At 39.6% G+C, this 23,618-nt stretch overlaps 1 protein-coding gene and 1 long non-coding RNA gene across 3 annotated transcripts in view; one reads left to right on the top strand and one right to left on the bottom strand.

The window, feature by feature from the left end:
• LOC127942656 (uncharacterized) overlaps positions 1-15,695 on the top strand; it is a 62,402-nt gene extending 46,707 nt beyond the window's left edge. Inside the window, exon 3 of the long non-coding RNA XR_008149368.1 lies at positions 15,583-15,695. This is a non-coding gene — a long non-coding RNA (uncharacterized LOC127942656). The remainder of the gene's footprint in view (positions 1-15,582) is intronic.
• Positions 15,696-16,929: 1,234 nt separating this feature from the next.
• The window catches only part of LOC127943074 (BCL-6 corepressor-like), a 40,150-nt gene continuing 33,461 nt past the window's right edge, over positions 16,930-23,618 (bottom strand). For both annotated transcript variants that reach the window (XM_052539208.1, XM_052539209.1), the window contains 3 exons: positions 21,234-21,311; positions 20,186-20,336; positions 16,930-18,277 (listed from right to left, as the gene is read on the bottom strand). In XM_052539208.1, coding sequence (XP_052395168.1) covers positions 17,983-18,277; positions 20,186-20,336; positions 21,234-21,311 — 524 coding nt within the window. In that variant the 3' untranslated portion in view covers positions 16,930-17,982. The remainder of the gene's footprint in view (positions 18,278-20,185; positions 20,337-21,233; positions 21,312-23,618) is intronic.

The following is a 23,618-nucleotide window of genomic DNA, read 5'->3' as shown; positions in this document are numbered from 1 at the left end:
TCACTTGTTTTTAAGCCTTGGCACTTGTCGATTAAAACATTAAAAAGATGTAAAAGAGCCCAATTTAGCTCCCGTGGTTTACTGGTGTTCAGGCTCACGCAGAGAGAGGCGTCTCAAAACGCTTGAACACTGAATTTGCCTTATTTTGCTTTGATACACCGTCAAATTCATACCATCTTGGAAAATATGTTCGAAAAAACTGTCGATTATGTCTTAAGTGAAAGTAAAAAGTTTAGAAAAAAATATGATGTGTAGACTACTATATTGGCTGGATTCATTGTCTCTTAAAGTGACAGCGCCTAATTTAGCTATATAGCTGCTGTAATGTTAATCCAAGAAAATAAAAGAAAGAAAATCACACACTGCTCTTGACTGAATTACTTTGTAGTTTTAACAAGAATTAATGCACAGTCAAACCAGCAATTATTCAGACAAAAGGTCCAAAGTTGAAAGACTAAATATACATGCAATGGATCATGTGATCTCCACCGCACATTTGCATAGCAGTATCTTTGTTAAATTTACATTTTGTCGCATCTCCATCAGTTCACTCCTGTCACTCCTGCTGTCTCAAATCGGCAAACAATCTGAGTTGCTTTGCTACTGCTAATTTCTGTTAGCGAGTTAGTTGATGTACGATGAAACAATGATGGCTACTAAAAATCGGAGAATTATAAAACACAGGAAAACCATGTTAATTAGACATTTTTAAACTGTTTGTTTTACAGGTTTGAAATAAAAAAATATATCACACAAAATATATACGAATAAACTCTTTAAAAAATATGTGGCGCCAGTCTATAATTCAAACTATTTTATTTTATTATATCATAAAAAATAAAGTTTTTTGTGTTTACATGAGTTCACACATTGTTGTGTTATGAAATAATCTTCACTTTCATTGGCATCGCAACGCTGCTCATTTGCATAAAGTTCACTTCTACTCAGTTTTGTCTCATCGTTATTGGTTGTAGTCATTTATGTTGCCTCAAGTTGCCAGCTCAGTGAAAATCAAACCATAAACAGAAATCAAAGAAACAGACACACATAGCCTATATAATTAAAATGTAAAAGAACGAAGTGCATGCCTACCAGGTTTTGCGTACAAAATTATTATCTTTACTCAATAAAATGTGTAAAATTTTTACAAGTGTAATCATTATCTTCTATTTCAAAGGTAGCTGCCACATCACTGCTCATTTGCATAAAGTTCTACTTATCTTTGTCGCATCTTGTTGTGATTGTCATTTTGTGAGTTGCTTCAGAAACAATCACATTCATAAAAACGGAATTTTGTTTGAGAGTTCCATTTCACCTTTTAAGGCTAGGTAGCCCCGCCCACTGTGAAATCTGATTGGTTCAGAATTTTGGTCCTCATAACTATGCAATTAACATCAAATATATTCTAACTGTCTATACAGTAACTGCTTCACACAGCATTTTTACATTGTGGACAGACAAACTACCCATTGTTGAATACTAGTTGAATCCCGTGTCCAAGGCAATCCTGTAGATGCACAGCGAACGCACTATTAGCGGCACAAGGCCTGTCTTCTGGTTCTCAGAGAGGGTGGGCTGAACGACAGGGAGGGAGACAGAGAGAGAGAGAGAGAGAGAGACAGGAAAGTGTGACCTTTCTTCCAAATGTCAGTAGTGTGAGCAACGATTAATGGCTGTTTATGTGCTGGGGACACATGCCAGGAAAGTGTGTGTATGTGTGTAAGTCGCAGCCGAGCCGAAAAGTGAGGTCTTATTCGATGCCTTGATTTCCCAAAAATGGCTCATCTGCGTGTGTGTATATGGAGAAAGAGAGAACGAAAGTATGTGTGTGTTTGTGTGATAAACATGATAGATTGTGCCTGCTGGCGACGTATCAGCCCACACACACACACACACACACACATTAATAGCACTACGATAACAGACTTAAAAAGATCTCAGTTTCTCTTTGACATACATCACTGTTTCCTCTCTCTTCTGGTAGACACACATATTTCTGCATTTCTTTGTAAATGAGTGTGTGTGACTAATTTCACGTTCACACTGGCTTGTCATCTTAAAGATGTGTGTGTGTCCGTCCGTGTGTTCAAGTGAAAGAACAACAAAAAGAAGAGTTTTCTTAAATATTTGACCTTCATCATCATTGAAATCGGTTCCCCATGGCATTAAAAATGATTATAAATGCCTTTTTTAATGACTGAATATTTTTTACTTAACTATTAACTGATTTTAATTATTAAAATAAATGTTTCATTATATTATTTTTGTTATTAAATAATGTTTAATAAGTATAATCCATTTTTGTTCTTAATTGTACTACTACTACTACTATTATGCTTAACAAAAGTAATGATTATTATTAATTAATTACATTAACAATAATCGCCCAAATGTGTGTGTGTGTGTGTGTGTGTGTGTTTTAAATAGCAAATTTGCACAACTACTGCATATTTGGCCTCAAATGTAATAAACGCTTAATTATAGTTAGAATTATTCTTTTTATTGTTATTAACATTAATACATATTAATTTTGTGATTAAAATACAATGGATATGAGTATAATTGGACTCACAGTGATCTCTTTCTGGTGTGCAAGCGTTGATTGAGTCTTGAGTGTGTGTGTGTGTGTGTGTGTGTGTGTGGTCAGGTTGCTGGCTCAAGCATTTTTTAACTGTCATGCGTAAATTAAGAGTGCAATGAAGTGTGTGTGTGTGTGTGACAAGACCACATACCTATGCATGGCTCATTTAGTGTGTGTGTGTGTGTGTGTGTGTGTGCGTGTGTTTGTGTACATTAAGACATCTGTCATGATATTTGTAAGGCTGTAACATAAAAGTGTAACAATTGACTTTGCAGAAGCTGTTTGTGACTTAAAAGGCATGAAGGGCATGGAAAAAAAGTGTGTCAACCAAATAAACTTTGTACTGAGTGCTTAACACTCAAAAAGTGCTTACTATTAACTTTAGTGGTAGCAGTTTGGTTACTGATATTTTGTCTTGAGACCCCCCAGAATAAGGAATTAAATATACTTTTTGCAAGTATGTGAATGAAGACGTTCACAGATTTATTTTCGCATGTCAGAGAGCAATTCTGTAGGTTGCATTCTCAGTGTTGCCACCGGGGGCACTATAGCAGACGTTATATATAAAGTTAACCAAGTCGCATTTGCAGAAAAAATCTAATCAAATCGAAAATAAATTTGTGTGTGTGAGGACATTTTTGCATGTACATGAGAAACTTCTGCAAATGTCATTTTAGGGGCATCGAAATTTAAAATGTTAAAATCTGACAAACTTTATATGGGATACTTAATGCGAATACTCGAAAACTTTCAATGCTAGTAATCCAGTTACTGATGTTTTGTCTTGTCATGATCCAGAGTAAGGAATTAAAAGTATCCTTCATAAGTATGTGAATGAAGATGCTTCAAACTACTCATTAATTTACATGCGTCGATATTTAAAATATTTGGTTGATAGTTTTAAAATGTGTCAAAGCATCGTTCATTACACAAATGTCCGTGTTGTGTTATCAGTGTTACCTCGGCACACATTTGCCTAAATTCTAAATGTTTCTAAATAGCTTCCAAAATAATTTGCTATGGATATGTAAAGGCAGCACTATCGCCCCCTGTGGTATTGCAACAGAAGTGCAAGAAGTGCAGACCACTCGAGCCAACGTACTTGGTTAAAGTGTGTCAGCTGTAACTGACACGAACTCCAGCAGAAGATTTCTGACCTAGCGCATATGACGGCACACACTAAAGTGTGCTACAGGTTTAAAGGGCTTGCTGTCACACACACACACACACATACACTCGTGGAGTCTCTAAGTGGCTGTCAGTCAGACAGCAGCTGTGAGGGCCGCCTGGTTGCCAAGGCATCTGCTGCCATCACTAAATTACATAAAAAAACAGTCGTGCAATTGTGTGCACAACGGCGCAGAGGAACAAAGCAAGGTGAAGCGCCTGTGGCTCGCACGTCTTTCCTCATCTAACCTCGCTCTCTCTGGGATTTTAATATTAGGGCCTGAATGGATAATGGGAGTTGACAGCCCACCTCCACTCTCTGTTTGGCTGAACTCCCATCCACAACCCTTCTCCTTTCTTGCCTCCATCCACGTCCTTGAGATTATCCCTCCATCTTTCACCCGCTCTCATTTGTCCAGAGCTGCTCCGCTGTTGTCACATGCGTGATGTATGACCTTGTGAACGCGTTTGCACCGCCTGCCTGCGGCGTGGTGTTGCTGCTTCATCTGTTCTCAGTGAAGGAGAGCAGGCCGTGAGCAGAGCAGGTGTGATTTGTGCCTGTCGTTCAGATGTCTTGGCCAGATGACACATTAGCTTCCTCTCAACGTCAAGACCTCTACTTAAAAGGGCAAGAATTAAGAATGTCTGGGTGATTACAACCTGTGATGTGTTCCTGTCTTTTAATTTTTAATACTTCATTTATTTTATTTTTTTTTTCTAATGTATTATACATTCTTAGATATGGTAATTTTTGGTTATGCATTATGGTTATAATGTACCAGATATTTGGACACGTAACAAACTAAAACTATTAAAAATGATTTTAGTAGCCTAAAAAAACTAAAATAAAGCTGAAATAAATATAAAAATATATACATAAATATTAGATGAGAAACTAAGCTTAAACTAAAAAAAAAATAAAAAATAAAAAAATAGATTTGACGAGCATGACAAAATTGTTTTAACTCTTAAATTAAAATGAAAAGTGATATTTTAAGTGATTTATTTTAAAAGATCAATAAATAATAATAATAGCACAAATAATACTTAAATAACACTGGTAAATAACACATGGATTTCATTTCTATTTCATTGAAAGTACCAGAACGTTTACATGCACTAAAGTGCCACCACAGTACATTTTGTACATGTTCATATGCATCTAATCAAATATTATCACATTTACAATTTCGAAAATAGTAGAAGTTTTTTTTTTTAAATGCATAAAAATCTAAAAGAAAAGAATAATGTTTACACCCTCAGGTTCCAGTTTCTTTCTTCTGTAGAACACAAAAAGAGATGTTTCGCAGAATCTCTGAGCTGCTCGAACATGGTGCCATAAAGGTGTCCATGAATTTGGTTCATATTCTCCTGCACTGTATTTCAAGTCTTTGAGGTCATATACGTTTGTCTGATGTGACCAACAGACTAAAACTGAAGTTGCTATTCACTAAAAACTGCTTCTCCGCTGTAGCTCTCAAGTGTCATTTGGGCTCCGGCATATTAATATCATCAATATGTTGTGAGCGATGTGTCTGAATAATCTGTTGTGTTGACACCTGAGAGTCATACCATGAGGCGTTTCAAAAACCTATACCGTTATTGGAAAGGTCTAATTGTGTTAAAACAGGTGGAGGTCAGAGGTCACTGACCTTTAGAAAGACGTCAGACACAGACGCAGTGTTTCAAAGCACTGGACCGTAATGAGTTCTTCCTCCCTGTCAATCAAGAGTGTAACACTAGTCCACGGCACGCACCATTACGGAAAGAGTTATTCCCCTCGTATCGCCGTGAGGGCAGTAATTGGATACAATTTAACATTTGCAGCTGCTTGCCTGTTTGTTCCCCCTCACACACACACACACACACACACACACACTGTCGTCCGTGGAGCATCGTGCAGGGAAAAAGAGAGGAATAATTTTTCAGCTCTCAGGAAGCATGCTCACCGTGACAAACGGATTAACATGAGTGTGTGTGTGTGTGTGTGTGTGTGTGTGTGTGGCAGACAGATGTATGTAGCAGGGCTATGTAAATTGTTATTTCTATAAATGTTGAAAAATGTCACCAGAGTTTAGGTAAACATACAAAGATCTTTTTGAGGACAACCTCAAAAGAAAAAGGTTATAAATTACTAAATACATTTAATAAATTACTTAAAATAGTTTAAACATATTATATTAATACAACTATATATATAGTTGTATTAATATAATGTAATACTAATATTATATATTGTATTATGTATTAATGTATTTTTAGTAAATGAACATTAATAAACTTCATTTGACATAAAAAGGGTTCATAAATTACTAAATCAACTTTATATATAATAGATTTTATATAAAAAGTTTAATACTGTATATATTTTTATTATGTTATTATATACTGTAAGTTATTTATACATTTTTTATTATATATATATTTATGAATTTATATTTTTTTATAGATTAACACTAATATACTTTACTTTTATATCTATTCATATATTTTATAAATAAAATATCAGGGAGTTTTAATATAGTAAAACACATTTTCAAAAGTCTTGGTACTTTGATAGGCCTATATACCACTTTCATATACCTTAAAAAGTAGAGTAGTGGGAAAACCAAGGTACTGAAAATGCCATTTCCAGGCTAGTGGCCAACAATGTTAGAGATTTTCTATCTCTTTGACGTAGCTTGGAATAAATAACATTTGAACATAATATCATTCAGAAATATAGATCACTTTAAAAGTAGCAGTGTTAACTTCAGTTAAACACTATTTTTCATAGTTTTGTACATTAGCACTTTTGTGCTGTTAGATGAGTCTCAAGTAGCTCTAGATACACAAGTGTGTGTCTGAGTGTGCTGTAGGGTTTGAACACATTCGCTCGCTGAAGAGAGAGAGCGAGCGCGCGCGTGCGAGAGCGTGAGCGAGCGTGCATGAGGGGGGATTGAAAGCAGCTGACGGTGGGAGTGAGATCAGCCCGGGCAGGAAGCATTAAATCTGAGTCTTTAGGGGTTCTGCAGTCTGTGTGCCGTCCGCGTATATGCGTGTGAGTGGGCCGATAAAGGAGCCTCGTAAACCGGTGTTTTAACGACACGCTGCGCTCGTTAAACCCGACAGCAGCCGGAGCGACAGTCTGCAGCCAGCCCACGTGCGCGCGCTCGAATCACTCCAGAACACGTTCTAGAACGCGCTGATATTTGAAACCATGATACTTTCTGCTAGCCATTCTTGAATAAGTATCATATGGTTATAATGTTTTTAAATTATGATCATGGTTTTCTATATCGACATATTTTAGTGTAATTTATTCCTGTGATGCAAATCTGAATTTTCAGCATCATTACTCCTGTCTTCAGAAATCATTCTAAGATACTGATTTGCTGCTCAAGAAACATTTCTTCGTATTGAAAACAGGTGTGCCGCTTAATATTTTTGTGGAAACTATACAGAACTGCAGTTATCAGAAACGCACAAAAAATGACAACAGTTTATCAGCTCTTATAGGGGTTGGCTAAAGAAAAGTGCCGATTTTTTGAGGCAACGTGCGTGTGTGTGTGTGTGTGTGTGCAATAACACAGAGAGGCCTCTAATGCTGTCACGGGACTGGCCCCTCGCGAAATTCATGTCAGTGCTCGAATTTACTGCCAAGCATGCTGTCCTCCTCCTCCTCCTCCTCCTCTTCATCCCCCTGAGCTCTTTTCTTCTTCTCTTTGCTCTTGCCGCTCAAGTAGCCTGTAACACAAACATGCTGTGGGCAAGAGGCGGCAGGGATTTGGAAACGGTTGGGGAAAGCTCTGGTACCAGTTTTGTGCACACAATGTCAAGGCAATTAACAATTAATGGGCCTCAGTTATGAACCCGGTGTCGCTGGATACACAACACTGGCTTCCCTGTCAAATATCGTGGTGACAGTTTATAATGACACGCCATTAACTAACACTTTATCAATCTGAACCAATCAGTTATTGATAGTAATTCAAATATTCATATTTATGAATCAAAGTGACGTGAAATTTGAATGCAACAAATATTGATCATTTTAAAATGCACAGTTCCAGTCCTGTTGTCTGATTGGTTAATACAGCTGTGTGAAATCCTATGCTAACTTTTGTGCCTAAAATCATATACGGTCAGAGCACAAAACACATTTGGACTGAGTTTTTGCGCCCCTTAGGGTCATGTAATAATGGGAAACTGGTGAACACAGTATATGTCTGGACTGCATTCATACTACACAAACTTATACTGCTAATTTAGTAAATGACATGAAAGCTAAATTAAGACATTTACGGTAATAACTGCTAGAGTTCCCTTCCAAAAAATGTATCTCTCAATTCAAATCAAGCACTTTTTTTTTCAATACTTCACATATTCTGCACACATCTGCACAGTCGTAACTCACAATGCATGGTTTGAATGGACACTTGGTAACTTGCTTGGTAACCGTCCTTCATCAGAAAACTGAACTGCACATCAAGGCATACACACAGCAGGGAGATCCCTCGTGCCGCAGAACAGCGTGTCTGCACACTGGGGTAGGAGAGGAGTGATGAATGTGTGTGTGCACGGGGCCCTGGTCAGGCTGCGCTACTCGGGCAAGACCAAGAAAAATAGTATCCTGGGAGAGTAGAGAGAGAGAGAGAGAGAGAGAGAGAGAGGAGCGCAAGAAAGCAGTAAAATGGTTTATGAATTGAGGGAATCTTTCTAACAGCTGGACCTTTAACATCGGCCGCGTGTTTTGAAGATCTGGATGCCCCGCAAATGCCCCAGATTCGGTGTTTTTCAAGCTTCAAATAATAATACTTCAGGTCCGTCTATAATCCTACGTGAACCTCTGGAAAAGCACTGGAGGCAGAGGAAACTAAGGTTGATTTTGCGGATAAGGAGTAAAGAACAAAGGATCGGAAGATCACGAAAAAGAGTTCAAAGTGTAAGGAAGTGTTTCTAGAGAGTTAGGCCCCGTCCACACGGAGACGCGTTTCTGTGAATACTCACAAATTTTTTATCGGATAGGCATTTCTTCCACACGGATCCTGCGTTTTCGTAAGGTGAAATCTCTATTTTTTGAAACCGGGTCCCAGAGTGGATAAATTTAAAAACGCCGTCTTTGCGTTTTCGTCTGGACGGCTAATCCGTATATTTATTGAAACAATGACGTCATCAGCCCACGTCTCCCCCCTAGTCAGACACCTCTACGTCACGTAACAGCAACAAAAACATGAACAAACACTGAACGATTGTCTTTTTATTAACTAACATTAACACTGATTAATAAATGTATTGTTCCATGTTCGTTTGTGTACCACGCGCAAGGTTTATGAGCATAGTCCAAGTCTTCTTCTCTGTTTTTAGTGTATCTCTGTGTCAGAATTACAGCGCCACATACTGGTCTGGCATGTATACTACATCATTTTGCGGTTTCGTGTGGACGCGGATATTTCTTGAGACGAGGAAAAAAAAGATCGGATTGGGGTAAGCTCCGTCTCCGTGTGGACGGGGCCTTAGTTGAGTAGTGTTTCTGGGGAGTAACTAGTTGGTTGCTGGGATGTTTGAATGCTTTCTAGTGCATTGGTTGGTGCAGTGCTTGAAGTGGTCCAGTAAGCACTGGTATGCATCTCTGGCACATCAATATATATATATATATTTTTTATCATACTGTCACTTTTTCGTGTATACCGGCACTTCTGACATGTTGTCGTACTGAGTTAAAGCATCAGTGTCGGACTCTGGGTGATTAGAAATGACACTACAAAGCACACTACCCAGGAGGACATTGGAAAATTCACGGATCCAGTAATAGAATGCATTAGTAATAATTAATAAGTTCAAAACAGAGGATGATTTCATCAGAGATAGCAGAGAGAATAGTGACTCTCATCTAGATGGCTGTAAATTATTATTTTCAGCATGTATTTGGCGTAATAGCAGGAGTGTTTTAAAATGAATGCTGGCTAAAGGTGTTTTAGATTATGCACTGGTGAGTGGTTTAGTTGTTCTGAATGGATCGTAGAGTAGCTTGTACAGTCAGGTTAACGCAACGGGTTTATTGGCCTTTTGATGTCTCCCTGTGTGGACCTGTTTGGTATCGCAGGTAACTGGTGCTTATTTATATTAAAACTGCTCTATTTTCTTTGTATCTTTTGGCATTATATACATACATTGGTAATTATGAAAACGTATTTATGTTTTCAGTTCTTTATTAAATTTTTTGATTCGAGGGATTTTTGCTCGGTGGTTCCTAGTGCGTTCTAGGTGGTTTCTAAGACTTTGCTTGGTGTATGTCAGTGGTGTTTTGAATAATTTACAGGACATTGCTAAGTGTACTTAGCAAAGTACAGAACTTTTACTAAGTGTTGCTAGCTGGGTGTTCTGGGTGGCTTCTAAGGTGTTGCTATTAGGGCTGGGTATTTTGTTTGATACTTTTTAGGCTTGCATCAATACCATTGAGTATCGAAAATTCAGTACCAAGATTCAAAGTAACGCAAGAGCGACTTGAAAGTTTACAGAGCAGTCTGCTCACTATAGCTATCGCATATCACATTTCTGTGTTCCGAAAAAATACAAAATAAAATCCAGTAGTTTTATGTTTTAAGTTGTATGATTGGGCTGTTGTTGCAGAGAAGCTTGTTTTGAACGCAGCAACTATGAGTTCATGAATTCTCTATATAACTAACGTGCCGATACAAGGCAAGCAAGTCTGGAGAAGTGAGAGGATGTTGTGTATTTCGTCGTCCTCTCACTTTCACTCTCTTTCTGGCTTGTATTCATCTGAGAGCAGTCGAGACTGCACTAGTGGCTTCTTCAGGCGGCCCACATGACCGTGTTTATAGACGCGGTCTCAAGGTTGCTGCCCCTGACGCACATTCACACACATACTAGTCGTAAACACGCCTGCACACACACACACTGCTCAGGGAGCAAGAATAAAACTACACGGGCAAAAACAGAAACAAGATTGTCTTTCCCTCGTGGGATGAAAGTAGGGATGGCACAAATCTTTTTAAACCGACGTAGCCCAGAAAGGTCGGGGAACATTCCAGTGGGGTAATTAGTTGGCATGTGTGCACGCAAGAGCATGAAATTGGAGTGTGTGCTCAGGTTTGTCGATAGCTAAATGTGCTTGGACTGTGCAGTCCAAAAAACATCTGACTGTCTCGTGCACACAGTTTTTATGCTTCAAAGATGACATGGAATCAAAAACAACTCTAGATACTTTGTTAAAGCACATCCTTGACACAATCAGTAAACACAATAACCACAATCAAGCCTGGAAAAAAGGCCAGTCTTAATGCTAAATGCTAGTGTACCCCTGAACATGAACAAAATAAATTTTTAGCATTTGTACACAAATAAAATGTATACTCCAATTTCCTGGAAAGCAGAGCAAAGGTATCGATGACATCATCCTGCACTCCACTGATTTTCACCTAATCAAAAGCTCTCGGGAATGAGAACGTCCTTTTCTATATTACGAAACTGGAACTGACCACCAAAATAAATTATGCTTCTGATAAGGGCTGCATGATAAATCGAGAATAGATAACACACAAATTTCATACATTCTCTAATTAAAAGGTCATTTTAGCACAGTTACCAAAGTGAACCTCTTAATCTAAATGCATGTGTCTAGGTGTATATTCTGAAAACTGTTGTGAGTGATCTATAATGACGTACAGGTGGATCTTGCCGAGTGCATGCGTGGTCGTGCACTAGACTTGATTTATAACTGCTGCTGGAGGCGTCGCAGCATGCAGAGAGTTTCCTGCAACCTGAGACCCGAATTGCGTGTGTTCTCTCTCTCTGTCTCTCTCTCGTTTTGGCCGCATGCCCGCGTCCTTGTTCCAGCTCGCCACCGCTCACGCCTTCAAGTCACGGCTGCTGCCAGCGTCTGACTGCACAGACAGATGGCAAGATCACAGTTACCTACTGGAGTGCACAACTCCTACACGATCTGCGAGTGTGTGTGTGTGCGTGCGTGTGTGTGTGTGTGAGAATGTAAGAGATATAGAGGGATGACTCCTGACAGTGTTAGGGGCCATTTACTCAGGACACGCTCTTGCGCAATGTGTTTGTTTGCTGTGGTAAGTAAAGAGTTTGTGTTTGTAATAAACATTGTAGAATGTCGTTTTTTAGGGTCATGTGGATTACGATCCTACATTAAATATTTATACCGTGAAAAAAAACATTCATTATAAAGTATATATTAAATAAATCTTATTGTTGAGGTAAAAAAAAGTTTTAAACTGAGGTGCATCCTGACAAACCTGACACAACAACAATGGTGTGAGTCTAGGGCGGGACGGTTGTTTGTCCACCCAGTAAGTGTAGCTGAGTCAATATTTAGGTTTTTTTTCATAGTCTGAATTACTCGCTTCATCCTAAAAGGGGTCATATGATGCTTTTTTTAAAGATCCTTATTTGGTGTATTTGGTGTAATAGAATTTGTTGACATGATTTAATATTCAAAAAACACATCATTTTTTAAATACTATACATTTTTGTAGGTCCTCTATGCCCCATCTCTCTCAAACGCATCATTTTCTACAAAGTCCCTCCTTCCCACAAGCACAGTCTGCTCTGATTGGCCAGCTGACCCAGTGCGTTGTGATCGGCCAAACACCGCCGGACATGTAACACCCTTTCCATAATCCCGAGCGTCATCTTTCAAAATAATTGTAAAGACCGTTAATAATGTCCTTAGTTTTCCATCAGTTCAAGCTGGAAAGAGGAACAGAGTCACTGTTCTGTTGTAAGTAATCCTAAAGATTCCTAAATACATCTACTTTCTAAAGGCCAAATAATGTGCTTTTGCTTTCGTCTAGATACACACAGCATCTCCCTGACATGACTGCTTCAACACTAACTGTGTTTCTGAAACCACGCCTTCTTTCTTTGTGTGAACATTTAGGCGGCATTACGCTAATATTTCCACATAGTGATGTAGAGCTGTGGGGGCGTGTTTGAATGAGCCGTTTTAGGGGGCGTGGCAAATCCTTAACTTTGATGGAGAATATCTCTTTGGATTTGAGACTTTAGTCTTTGCAACTTCACAGATCTTCTTTATGCACCAAGAGCTTGTAACACTCCAAAGAGAAAGGAAAAAATGTAATTGCATCATATGACTCCTTTAAATAAACATAACATATGGTATGATATTTGAGTCTTTGGACCAGTTCACTAAAAAGAACCGGATCATAGGAGTCGTTTGTTTGTGAATCGCATATCGCTGATCGCGCAGAGAGGATAATGTAGTAGAAAGGTGTGTTGTCTAGCCTATTTATTGTCTTTCTCTTTCTCAGACTGAAAGCTAAACCATGATTTTATTTGCCGTAGTGCTGTGGATAACCGCTGGGAAAAACAGGCATTCAAGAGCCGTCAAGAAAATCATTCGGTTCCACTATATTTTCTCCAATTCCGATTCGCAGCTCTGCTCACACGACCAAACAGATCCAAAAATGTCAACCGTGTCTCATTCTTTGCATATTCTCTTATCCTCATATGCGTATTCTTTGTGTATTCCCTAAAAATATCGTCATACTCTCTTACCAGCCCCCACTTGCACACACACACTCGAGGGCAGCAATATCCAAGCAGAGATCGCGCTGAGCTATTAGAGCGTGCCGCCGAGGCCCCGAGAGACCAGTGCTCTCTGATTTCCTTTCGCAGCGCAGAATAATGCAATCCTTTCAGCCTGCCTCCCTCGCTCACTCTCACACACACACACACACACTCTCTCTGAGAGCTGCATGCGGCGCTCTGAAAGGCCCTTCGCAGAATTAATTAGTGTAGAGGTTACCTAATCCGCCAGAGAGCGTTTTTCCTGCCTGCCCTTAAAACAGAAATCTGCGTGTCCACGCCAAACCCCTCTCAGAGATGGGCACAGCACTGACCCACACTCACAAAACCTTCTGACAGCTGCAATAAAGTGGATGCCAGTCTGCCCCTGAATATAACACACCCTACCCAGTGCTACCCTACCGTTTACATTGCACTGATACATATGCCTAATTTTCAACAGTAGGCTATAGTTTGCAAAAAATAATTAATTAGATGTAGCCTATATATAAATAATAGGTGAAAGTATTCAAATTACTTCTTTTGACATATTCTTTGAAGTAGTCATTTTGATAATCATGCTATCCCATGAGTAGGCCTATATGCAATATGTGCAATATAAATTATGTCAGTTTTATTGAGTTTGCACTGTTTGGTGACAACAAGTGCAGACAATGCAACAAAATATAGTCTGGAAGTAAAAACTTAATTCAGTTTTCTCAATAGGGAAACTGATTTTCAACTAGGCCTATAACGTTTAAAGATTTTCAATAATAAATGTTTAAATACAGACTTGATGTGAGCTCTGAGGTTGTTAATTGATGGTATTTGCATTTGCTGAAGCCAACATTCATATTATTTAAACATATTTTTTAAAATATGTTGTGGAAAAAAAAAACTATATTACCCATGACGCTGTGCAAAAATTCCACCAAGTGGAGAGTCACAGCAAGAAAATGTTGCCAAAATATTTTTTAGTTAATTAGTAAAAGAAGCCCAATGTTACCATTGGATTTTACGCATTTACTGCATTTAAATGCAGCTACACAGTGTATTCTCAGTGTTTCCACAAGAGCGCATAAACGGAATTAGCTTAAACTGTCTACAGTCTATTTTTGAGTCAATCTGGAAGTTTAGAGCAGGTTCGCGAATCATTTGAGTTAGTTCGGGAGTTCGGAGCGGGATCGCGAATCATTTGAATCAGTTCGGGAGTTCGGAGCGAGTTCGCGAATCATTTGAATCAGTTCTGGAGTTCGGAGCGAGTTCGCGAATCATTTGAGTCAGTTCGGTAGTTCGTAGCGGGTTCGCGAATCATTTGAATCAGTTTGGGAGTTCGTAGCGGGTTCGCGAACCATTCGAGTCAGTTCGGGAGTTCGTAGCGGGTTCGCGAACCATTCGAGTCAGTTCGGGAGTTCGGAGCGGGATCGCGAATCATTTGAGTCAGTTCGGGAGTTCGGAGTATGAATCATTTGAGTCAGTTTGGCAGTTCGGAGCGTGAATCATTTGAGTCAGTTTTGAAGTTTGTAGCAGGTTCGCGAATCTTTTGAGTCCGTTTGGGGTTCGCGAATCATAGCTGTATATGGATAGGCATTTTAAACTACTCAGTACCTAGTTCTAATTACGTTTTCCACGCTTGCTTAGGTGTGATATGTGAACTCGTATTTTTTGTTTTAAATGATTTGCCTTTTAACAGGATCAGAATTCAATTGAAGAGTCACAGCAAGAAAATGTTGCCAAAATATTTTTTAGTTTCTATATATATATTACTGCATTTAAATGTAACTACACTATGTATTCTCAGCGAGAGGTGCTATAACCGGAATTAGCTTAAACTGTCAACAGTCTGTTTTCTCTTTCAGATCAACATATGTCATGACTGAGCAACAATCTTGCTGAGCAGGTTATGTTAAACTTAAACTATCGACATTTTTATAACTAGCTGAGGTTTATGTCACTGCAAGAATACACTTAAGGACTTAAATAGCCTATTAATAATATAAAGTCTAATACAATCAAATATATAGCAATCACCATTATTGATGATTAAATTATAATATCTGGGTATAAAATCATTTAATGTCAGAACTGGGCAAATAAAGCGTCTTGCGTCAGTGTTGACAAGGTGTACGCATCTGTCTCTGTCTGCGCGCTCTGATGGTCGAGGCCTGTCAATGTCACAGCTCTAACTAATAGATAAAGAGCAGATTAACCATCGTAACACGGAACCAGGGGAAGGGGTTGGTGTAATTACCAAGCCTAATGTCATTTAATTGTTTTTTAATTAGATGGCCACATTTCTTCCCTGCAGTCCAGCTTCCACTGCACTCGGTCGTATGTGGCTCTTTCCGCAGTCCTCAATTGAGCTACATTTGACACACCAGAGAGCCAGAAATGGACAATAAGTGAGTGGCATGTTCATCTGAGCCATTTCTATTTCCATATTTATTTACAAGCACAACGTTTATAAATTCTCATAAGAGTCAATTAAAATCCTTTTAAGCACCAGCTTGTTTCTTTTCTGTGATCATCTTAATATTTTAGATTTACTATAATATTTGTATAATTTTTTTAATATTAGTATATTTTTAAGACGTAAATATTACTACATTTATAAAACATTATTGAATTATTTAAAGTTTTTAGAAAGCAGTTTTTATAACGTTTTTGTTTACGGATCAAAAGAATAATGTCCTGCTGCACAAACTGTACACTTCAGTGGTAAGAAATGACTACTGCTATCCTACTTTAAGTAATATTATATTCTTTATATACAGTAGTCAACATTGGAAGTGGATCAAAACCTTTCATCAAAGTTGAAAACCAAAACAATACCCATTCTTGTCTTAGGACAACTTTGAACTTTTGTGTGTGTGTGTGTGTATATATCAAATAAATTCAATGTTTTATAAACCATACATGGCACAGTTAATTTCCATGCCGCTTAAACTGCACTGGGTCTCGAGTGTGCTGGATGATTACTGAAGTACAGAGGGGTGATCATATCGGAGTAAAGAGAAAAGGGTAACGTTATAATACCATTAAGGGAATGTTAAAATAACGTTATACAAACCTAAAACTAACGTTCTATTTCCGTTAAGAAAACGTTCCTTTTGAACCAAAAACAAAACTTAAACTAACATTCTGGGAACGTTAAAATAATGTACAGGGACGTTGGAATAACTTTATTCTAACATTAAAATAACGTTACTCTAATGTTAGAATAACCTTGGGGAACATTAGAATAACATTCTACAAACCAGAAACTAACGTTCTATTTCTGTAAAGAAAACTTTCCTGACTAACCAAAAAAAAAGAACATTCTTGGAACGTTAGTTTTTGGGAATCAAGAATTGTTAGTAGGGTAGTAGAAAGTCGCTATGGAATTCAGACCTTAACCTCCAAACATAGTGATAAACACGTACGTTTAATAATCTATTTGTGCATGAATTAATCAGAGCAGCACTATGCTCAATTTGGTTTAACAACATGAAATTATTGAACATATTTCAGCGTGAAACAAATTTTTATCTCAAGTTTTATCCATGGTTTTGAAATAACATGCACAACAAGACCAAAAAGTAAATTTGATAAATTTTTGATGTAATGTCGACTAATATAAGAAGACCACAATATATACACAATCTTTTATTGCCATTTATTTAAAGGAACTTTTTTTGGTAAAATATAAATACAAATGATAGGTATGTAATTTCAAAGTCCGAACACTTCTCCAAAAAACAATAACACACGTCAGAAACAAGTTACTGAAATAGTCAACCCATTATTTACAAGTTCAAGCATGTCTTTGCCTAACAAAGCGTCAGATTAGTATTTTACAATTACTTTAATATTTTACAAAGAAAAGCCACATTAAAATATCTTAATTTCTACTCATAAATAAGTGACTTAGTCAAAGCAACAGCTTGCATACAGGGTATGAAACAGCTTTGTAGATTAGAGTTTAACACGGGAGAGCGAAAAATCCCACACTGGTTACTGGTCAACACCATAAAAACGTCTACTCCAGGCGAGGAAAATCGCGGACGTAGTGCGCTAATTTACTCTTTACGAACCGAAGGGGCTTACAGCCTCAGTAAATCCTCTAACGTTGAAATTACGTTTAAAACCCCAATTCAGCCCAATTATGTATTTACAACATCGTAACTCCAATTATAAAATAAAGACCTGACTAAACAAGACAAAAAAGGCAGCGCATATATATATTTATTTATATATATATATATTTATATCTATATATATAATACACACAAATAAAATACAGTGACTGTATATATATATATATTCCTATTTAGAAAACATCTCTTTTAAATGAAAGAGTTCTTCGTTGTGAGCATAGCTTCATATCTCAGAGTTAGCCAGAGATAGTGGTCCAAATCTTAGGTCCATTCTCTTTCTTTATCTGCAGAATGTGCACTATGTACAGATTTGCATCGTCACCAGGAGCATCAGTATGCGAGAAGGGCGCAAGAGATGTAGAGATGTTCCGAAACCTTCTTGAAGCCAAATTGAAAGATCAGCTGCACTGGGATCCAATTTCGCCTTTGGCTACCAGTCCAGAAGTTCCTTGAAATGTCAAGAACTGCCTCAGAATATCCTTTTCCTTTGCTTCTAGTTGTCCATGGGTCTCCAAGGGACTGTATGAGTGTGCATGGATGTGCAGAAGCTCACAAGCGAGGCCTGGATACTGGCTCCCAGCGGTCGTCCAAGCATTCGAGGGACGACCCCAGCAGCGCTACCAGGTCGGCACTGATTTCCACCAGATCCAAGAGTTCCTTGCTGTCAGGCATGAATCCCTCGAGCTCTTCCGGACAGGAGAACAGCTGACTCAGAGAAGCCTGCTTGTAGAATTCTGCCTCGGCTATAGTCACTACTTCAATGTGCGTAAACGTAGCGCGAAACGTTCTAGCAGACATCTTCAAGCGCTTGAGGACGTCTGAGAGCAGCAACCAGTTTCTAGGTCTGAGGAAAAAGAGAGAGAGAAAGATTAATTGGCTGAAAAATAGAGCAAAATTTTCATGCTAGCATCGTTGCGTCAAGTTTATACCACAATGCTATAAAAAAACAGGTTATCAAGGCTTAGTTTTATTCATATCATACTAAAAATAAGATGCTTAAAGTTGTTGCAAATTTGCAGCATCCACATGAACAGTTTCAGAACACATGCACAAAGTTAGAAACACCAAAACAAAAATGTACATGCATATACACCGTGTTAAACACTCGACCCAGAACAAACAGGCATTCAGACAATTATACAAAATCACACAAGGATTCTCAAGGCCTTCAGTCGTCCAGGAACACAATAGGCTACACACACGCACAAAGACCATAGACTGAGCCTGTCAGATGCGCGCACACACATACACAGCGGGAAAAGCAGTAACAGGCAGCGCTCAATCGATGGCACTTGAGGCGGTCTGTGGCTCTCGCGGAGTGCGGAACGCTGAATGGAGTGGGAGAGGGAAAGGGAGAGAGAGAGAAGGAGAGAGGGCGAGCGAGAGGGGGGAGGAAATGTGAGGAGAGCAGAAAGCCATTAATACTGCATCAGGCAGCCACGCCGAGTGAAAGAGAGCAAGAGGGAGAGCGAGCGAATGAGGGCGAATGAGAACGGGGGAGGGGAAGGCCAGAGACAAGCGCAGACTGAAGATTATACACAACAGTGAGCGCGGCAGCTGAGCCTGGGAGGGAGGGGTGGCGGGCGAGCAAGGGATGGAGGGGTGGCGAGAGAGCGGAGCGCGTTGACGGCAGAGAAAGAGCCTGTGTGGGAGGTAATTAGCTACGTCTGTTTAGCAGCGTGTCACTAGACTGTCTCTCTCGTGCAATGCTTTCGCTGTCCTCGCTCTGTTTACGTGCAACGGGCCTCAAGTCTTCGCTAACGCTAAACTAGCGTCGTCCCTGGCTGTCAGTCTACACCAAGGTTCCTCAAATCTTGTCCTCAAAACTCCCCTACCTGTGATTTTCGAATGATCCTGAAGACACTGATTAGCCTGCTCAGGTGTGTTTGTTTAGGGTTAGAGCTAAACTCTGCAGGAAAGTGGATCTTGTGGGCCAGATTTGAGGATCCCTGGTCTACACAAATTATGACTCAATTCGATGAATTCTAAGAGTTAATAAAATTGGCTTTGCTCAGATGCATTTAGAGTTTTGGGGAGTTCTTGGTAGAAATCGTGTTCTGGAGGTTGGATGGGGGGCCCTTCCCCCTCCATAGAAATAGCATTCCAAGGTAATTTCGTGGTTTGCATGGTGCATAAACACACTACTGGCTTTGCTCATTAAATGAACATCTAGAAACATTGCAAACAACAAGCAATGTCTTGGTAGCCAACAACTGCCATCTCTACATATGAATTTCATAATTGCGACAATTTGTTTAGATTAGAACTAAATATCTGTGAATATGTGCAGTTCTCTAATAATGATCAGAATTTCGCCAAATGATTATCAATGTCCTACTTGGAAATGGAAGCTCTATGGCTACATTCGACAATTATGACAATAATTACCACCACCTTTCTTGAGGTAAATTTTTTATTTACGAAAAATTGTTCAGATCAGAATAAAATGCCTTGGTGTAATCAACATTGGTCCAATAACGACTAAACTTATTTGTGAACAATTGCCACATTCTGGGAACAATCAGCAATTTAATGATTAAAATTCCCAATTACGAAAATTCCACTAGGATCAAAAATTTTATTAGACTTTGAAAATCCTATAATTAAAAATAAATAATGAACATCACTTGGTGACAAATGGTTGCAAACATCCTGCTTGTAACCAACATGCAACATGCAAAAAATTGTTTTTGCAATAAATAAAAGCAGTTACAAGCATAGGTCATTCAAAAAAGAAGTTCTATGCTCTTACCCCTGTGAAAGAGAAACCTGGATGTTGTAGCATGGCAGCAGCGGTCGGTCAGAGAATTCAAACTCGAAAACTTCTCTCTGTTCATCCTCGTCTTCACCGGGTCCAGGCGGGTTGGCTAGGATGTCATAACCAGACGAGTCGTCGGCAGGCTCTATTAGTCAGACAGACAGATATCGATTAGAAATGAGAGACGAGGTGTGAATTATGGAATCACACACACTGAGAGCTTATGGATTCTGCTCCCATGATATCCCTTCAAAGTCCTCTCCCGCCCTCCCTTTCCCTGTCGGATTCACGCCAAGACATGTTTTCGTGGGGCTGCTCTCACATCGCTCTCTGAACGCACTCTCCTATTTGCACTCTCTTCCATTAAGCGGCACTGCGGGAAGAGCTGTGTGTGAAGCCACTTCACTCGTTGGTGCACGCTAGCGGCACAGCGTACGCCTCGGAGCAAAACAGGCGGCTCTAGCTCTTTCTGATACGCTTTGAGTTTTTCCAAGGCAGCGCAAAGCTCCCAAAAATAGCCGCGCAGCTCCCTTCCACACCTCCCCTTCTCTCCCGGCTTTGTTATTCCAGGAATCCAAGGGAAAATGTGCAGTAGCTGTGGGTTTGTTTTCAGCCAGCTGGAGACGGGCCTGCTCACACACACACACACACACACACACACCGAGCGATCTGCTGATATATGGCAGCCAGGGGAACTCTCGCTACGCAGCTAGAATTCATTTTAAAAAAGAGCAATAAAGAAATGCTGCCATCAATTTTGGCCCCCATGGTGCGGACCCCACCACCCAGCGAATGGGGGATTTTTATATCAATTCTTTAAGCGAACATCAGAGAGCTAGAAGCACACATGGATGCTATTTCTTCCATTCTAGATCAATGAGCGTCTACAAACATTGATGATTCACACAGATTTTAGTTTACCTTTAGGTGTTTATCCAACTGGCTGTCTGTTTGCATGATGTTTTTGTGTCTGTTACTGTGTGTGTTGTGCGTTTCTGTAAATATGTGTGTGTGTGTGTTTGAGTGTGAAAGTGGTACTCACCGCACACTGCGCTGCCGTAAAACTCCCAGTACACGCAGGGGTCATCGTCCACTCTGCCCTGCAGATCGGCAAAGTAATCTAGAATAAGAAAGAGAGATGAAACCATTAGTGATGTAAGCAGGAGGCAACTAGAGAAGCAGATCCACCCTGTAAACAGATCCACCCTATAAACTAGCAAAGAAAAAACATCTAAACTTTCAGCTAATATTAGCATAGGATCATGCTAATCATTAATAAAACCATTATAAAACGAATAATAATAAGCAAAAGTTGCTTAAAATAAATACAATTAATTGATGCCGATATGATGACCGATATATTGTGCAAATGCTAAACGGACCGCATTCACCAAGTGACAATTAGAAGATTGTCTTCTACAGACAACAGAGGCTCTGACGCTCTGCAAACATGATGTGGTTACGTGCTCAGATGCCCCTTTCTCCTGCGAAAACACAGCCAGCAGCGACGGGAGCCACGTTTGCCAGCGCAGCCATTAACAATTCCACCCAGAGAGAAAGAGAGAGAGAGAGAGAAACAGAGCTGGAGACAGAGAGAGAGAGAGAGAGAGAGAGAGAGAGGGCGGTTGATTAGAAGGCTCCCACAGAGGGAAAACAAACTTGGGGAGGGTTTTTAAATCAGCGCAGAAGACAGCAGAACGGGACAAGACCGCTGATTCACACAATATGCTGCCCTGCACTTCTAGGCCGAGCTCTTTCCTGTCTCACAAACTCATGCATAATCAAACACGCACGCAGTCAGTGTGAACCTCCAACATGTGACTGAGCTGCCCTTTAACTGGCAGCCCTGAAGCTAATTCACACACACACACACACACACACACATACGTATTAAGATGGCTTTGGAGGTGAAGAACTTGCGACTGCCGTCAAGAACAAATGCTGGCTGTGTACAAATTGTTTTGCGATGCCCTCTAGTTCAGCTTGAAACTTTCAGTCCATTAATCAAGCCGTGCCTCAAAAAACACGACTACTGTCACTGAAAGAGAGAGAGAGAGTGTTTCCTTCGGACTGTTATGGCGAGGCTGTGCTCGGGCAAGAGGGGTCAGTGTTAACACAAACACAGGAAAGGCCTTCTCGGTAAATGCCACGTCTCCTGTGATGCCATCTTCACATGCACCTGGAGCACAGCTTGTCTTTTCCATGCGAACGTCTAACCTTGAGCATTAGAACTTTACTTCTGCACACAATGGGGTGGCTAACAGCACAATGACAAGGTCAATGCTCCACTAACGATAAACGGCAATGGTATAAACAGCTCTTGAAAGAATATTCTGGGTTATTTTCAACAAAAATCTGCATTAAACCAATCTGTCAAGGAAATGTCAATCAGTCTTTGGTCTGGCAAACAGTATGGTATTACATTGCAGTTTTAATCAATCCTAAAGTTTTTTTTATCTTGAAATATCAATTTCAAAATCATTCTGATGGCACAGTCATTTTTAATAAACTCAATGGTTTCTATTTCTTTCTAAAGCTCCCCCCAAACGTCTGTTCTTGCAGGATGCGAATTTAGTTAGTGGGTACGAACTGCAATGAAAAGTTTGGATTGATCTATAACAACAATAAATGTGCATGCACCGCTAGTCTCCGCCTCAGGCATCATGCCCATGGACCATTGGCTAGACGTCTGATGCATATTGGACACAAAAGTGGAAACACTTCAGGAATGTCGAAGTTGTTATTGGATTTGTTGAATTGTACTGGATATCCAGGAAGACGTGCGTGTTTTTTGACGTTCCACCTGGAAACAAAATATTCTGGCGCCAAACCCCCTCACGAAAGAAGAAAGCCATCAAGTTTACAACAGTGACGACGAGCTCTTATCAGGATCAACTAAACGCTGGATATTCAAAGGTAGGCCAAATATTTATTGTTCAAAGAATCTTTAAAATGCGTCCGAGAGTTTTACACACCAGTCTGTTTTTGTGGGGACATTCTATTCCCCGAAACGAGAGGCTCTACGAAACTAATTGTGATTGGTTGTTTGACATGTCGGTTAAACGGCCTCATGGGTGGGCCTTGACCAATGAAAGCTGCCATAGATTACAGACCTTCAATCTGGCAACAATATGGTTAGTGGTGGGATTTGTCCAACTGACCACTGACGGATGGCAGGAGAGTTTGCCATATTAATGACTATTTTCAATCAAGTTTCAATTCTGTTAGGTGCTGCAGAAATCACATGCTGTCGCATTAAATGTAGTTTAAGCTAAATCAAGATTTCGAAAACCCGATTTAAATCCTTGAAAGCATTCGGATGCTGCTCTTGAGGTCTAACTGGAAAACTATCCCCCACAAATCACACACATGCACAATGAAAAGTCCCATCATGCTATTAAGTGTTCCCGAAATGCTTGGATTTACA

This window comes from Carassius gibelio, chromosome A22 (assembly GCF_023724105.1).
Source record: "Carassius gibelio isolate Cgi1373 ecotype wild population from Czech Republic chromosome A22, carGib1.2-hapl.c, whole genome shotgun sequence".
Taxonomy (NCBI): Eukaryota; Metazoa; Chordata; class Actinopteri; order Cypriniformes; family Cyprinidae; genus Carassius; species Carassius gibelio.
This window is presented reverse-complemented; position numbering and strand designations above follow the sequence as displayed.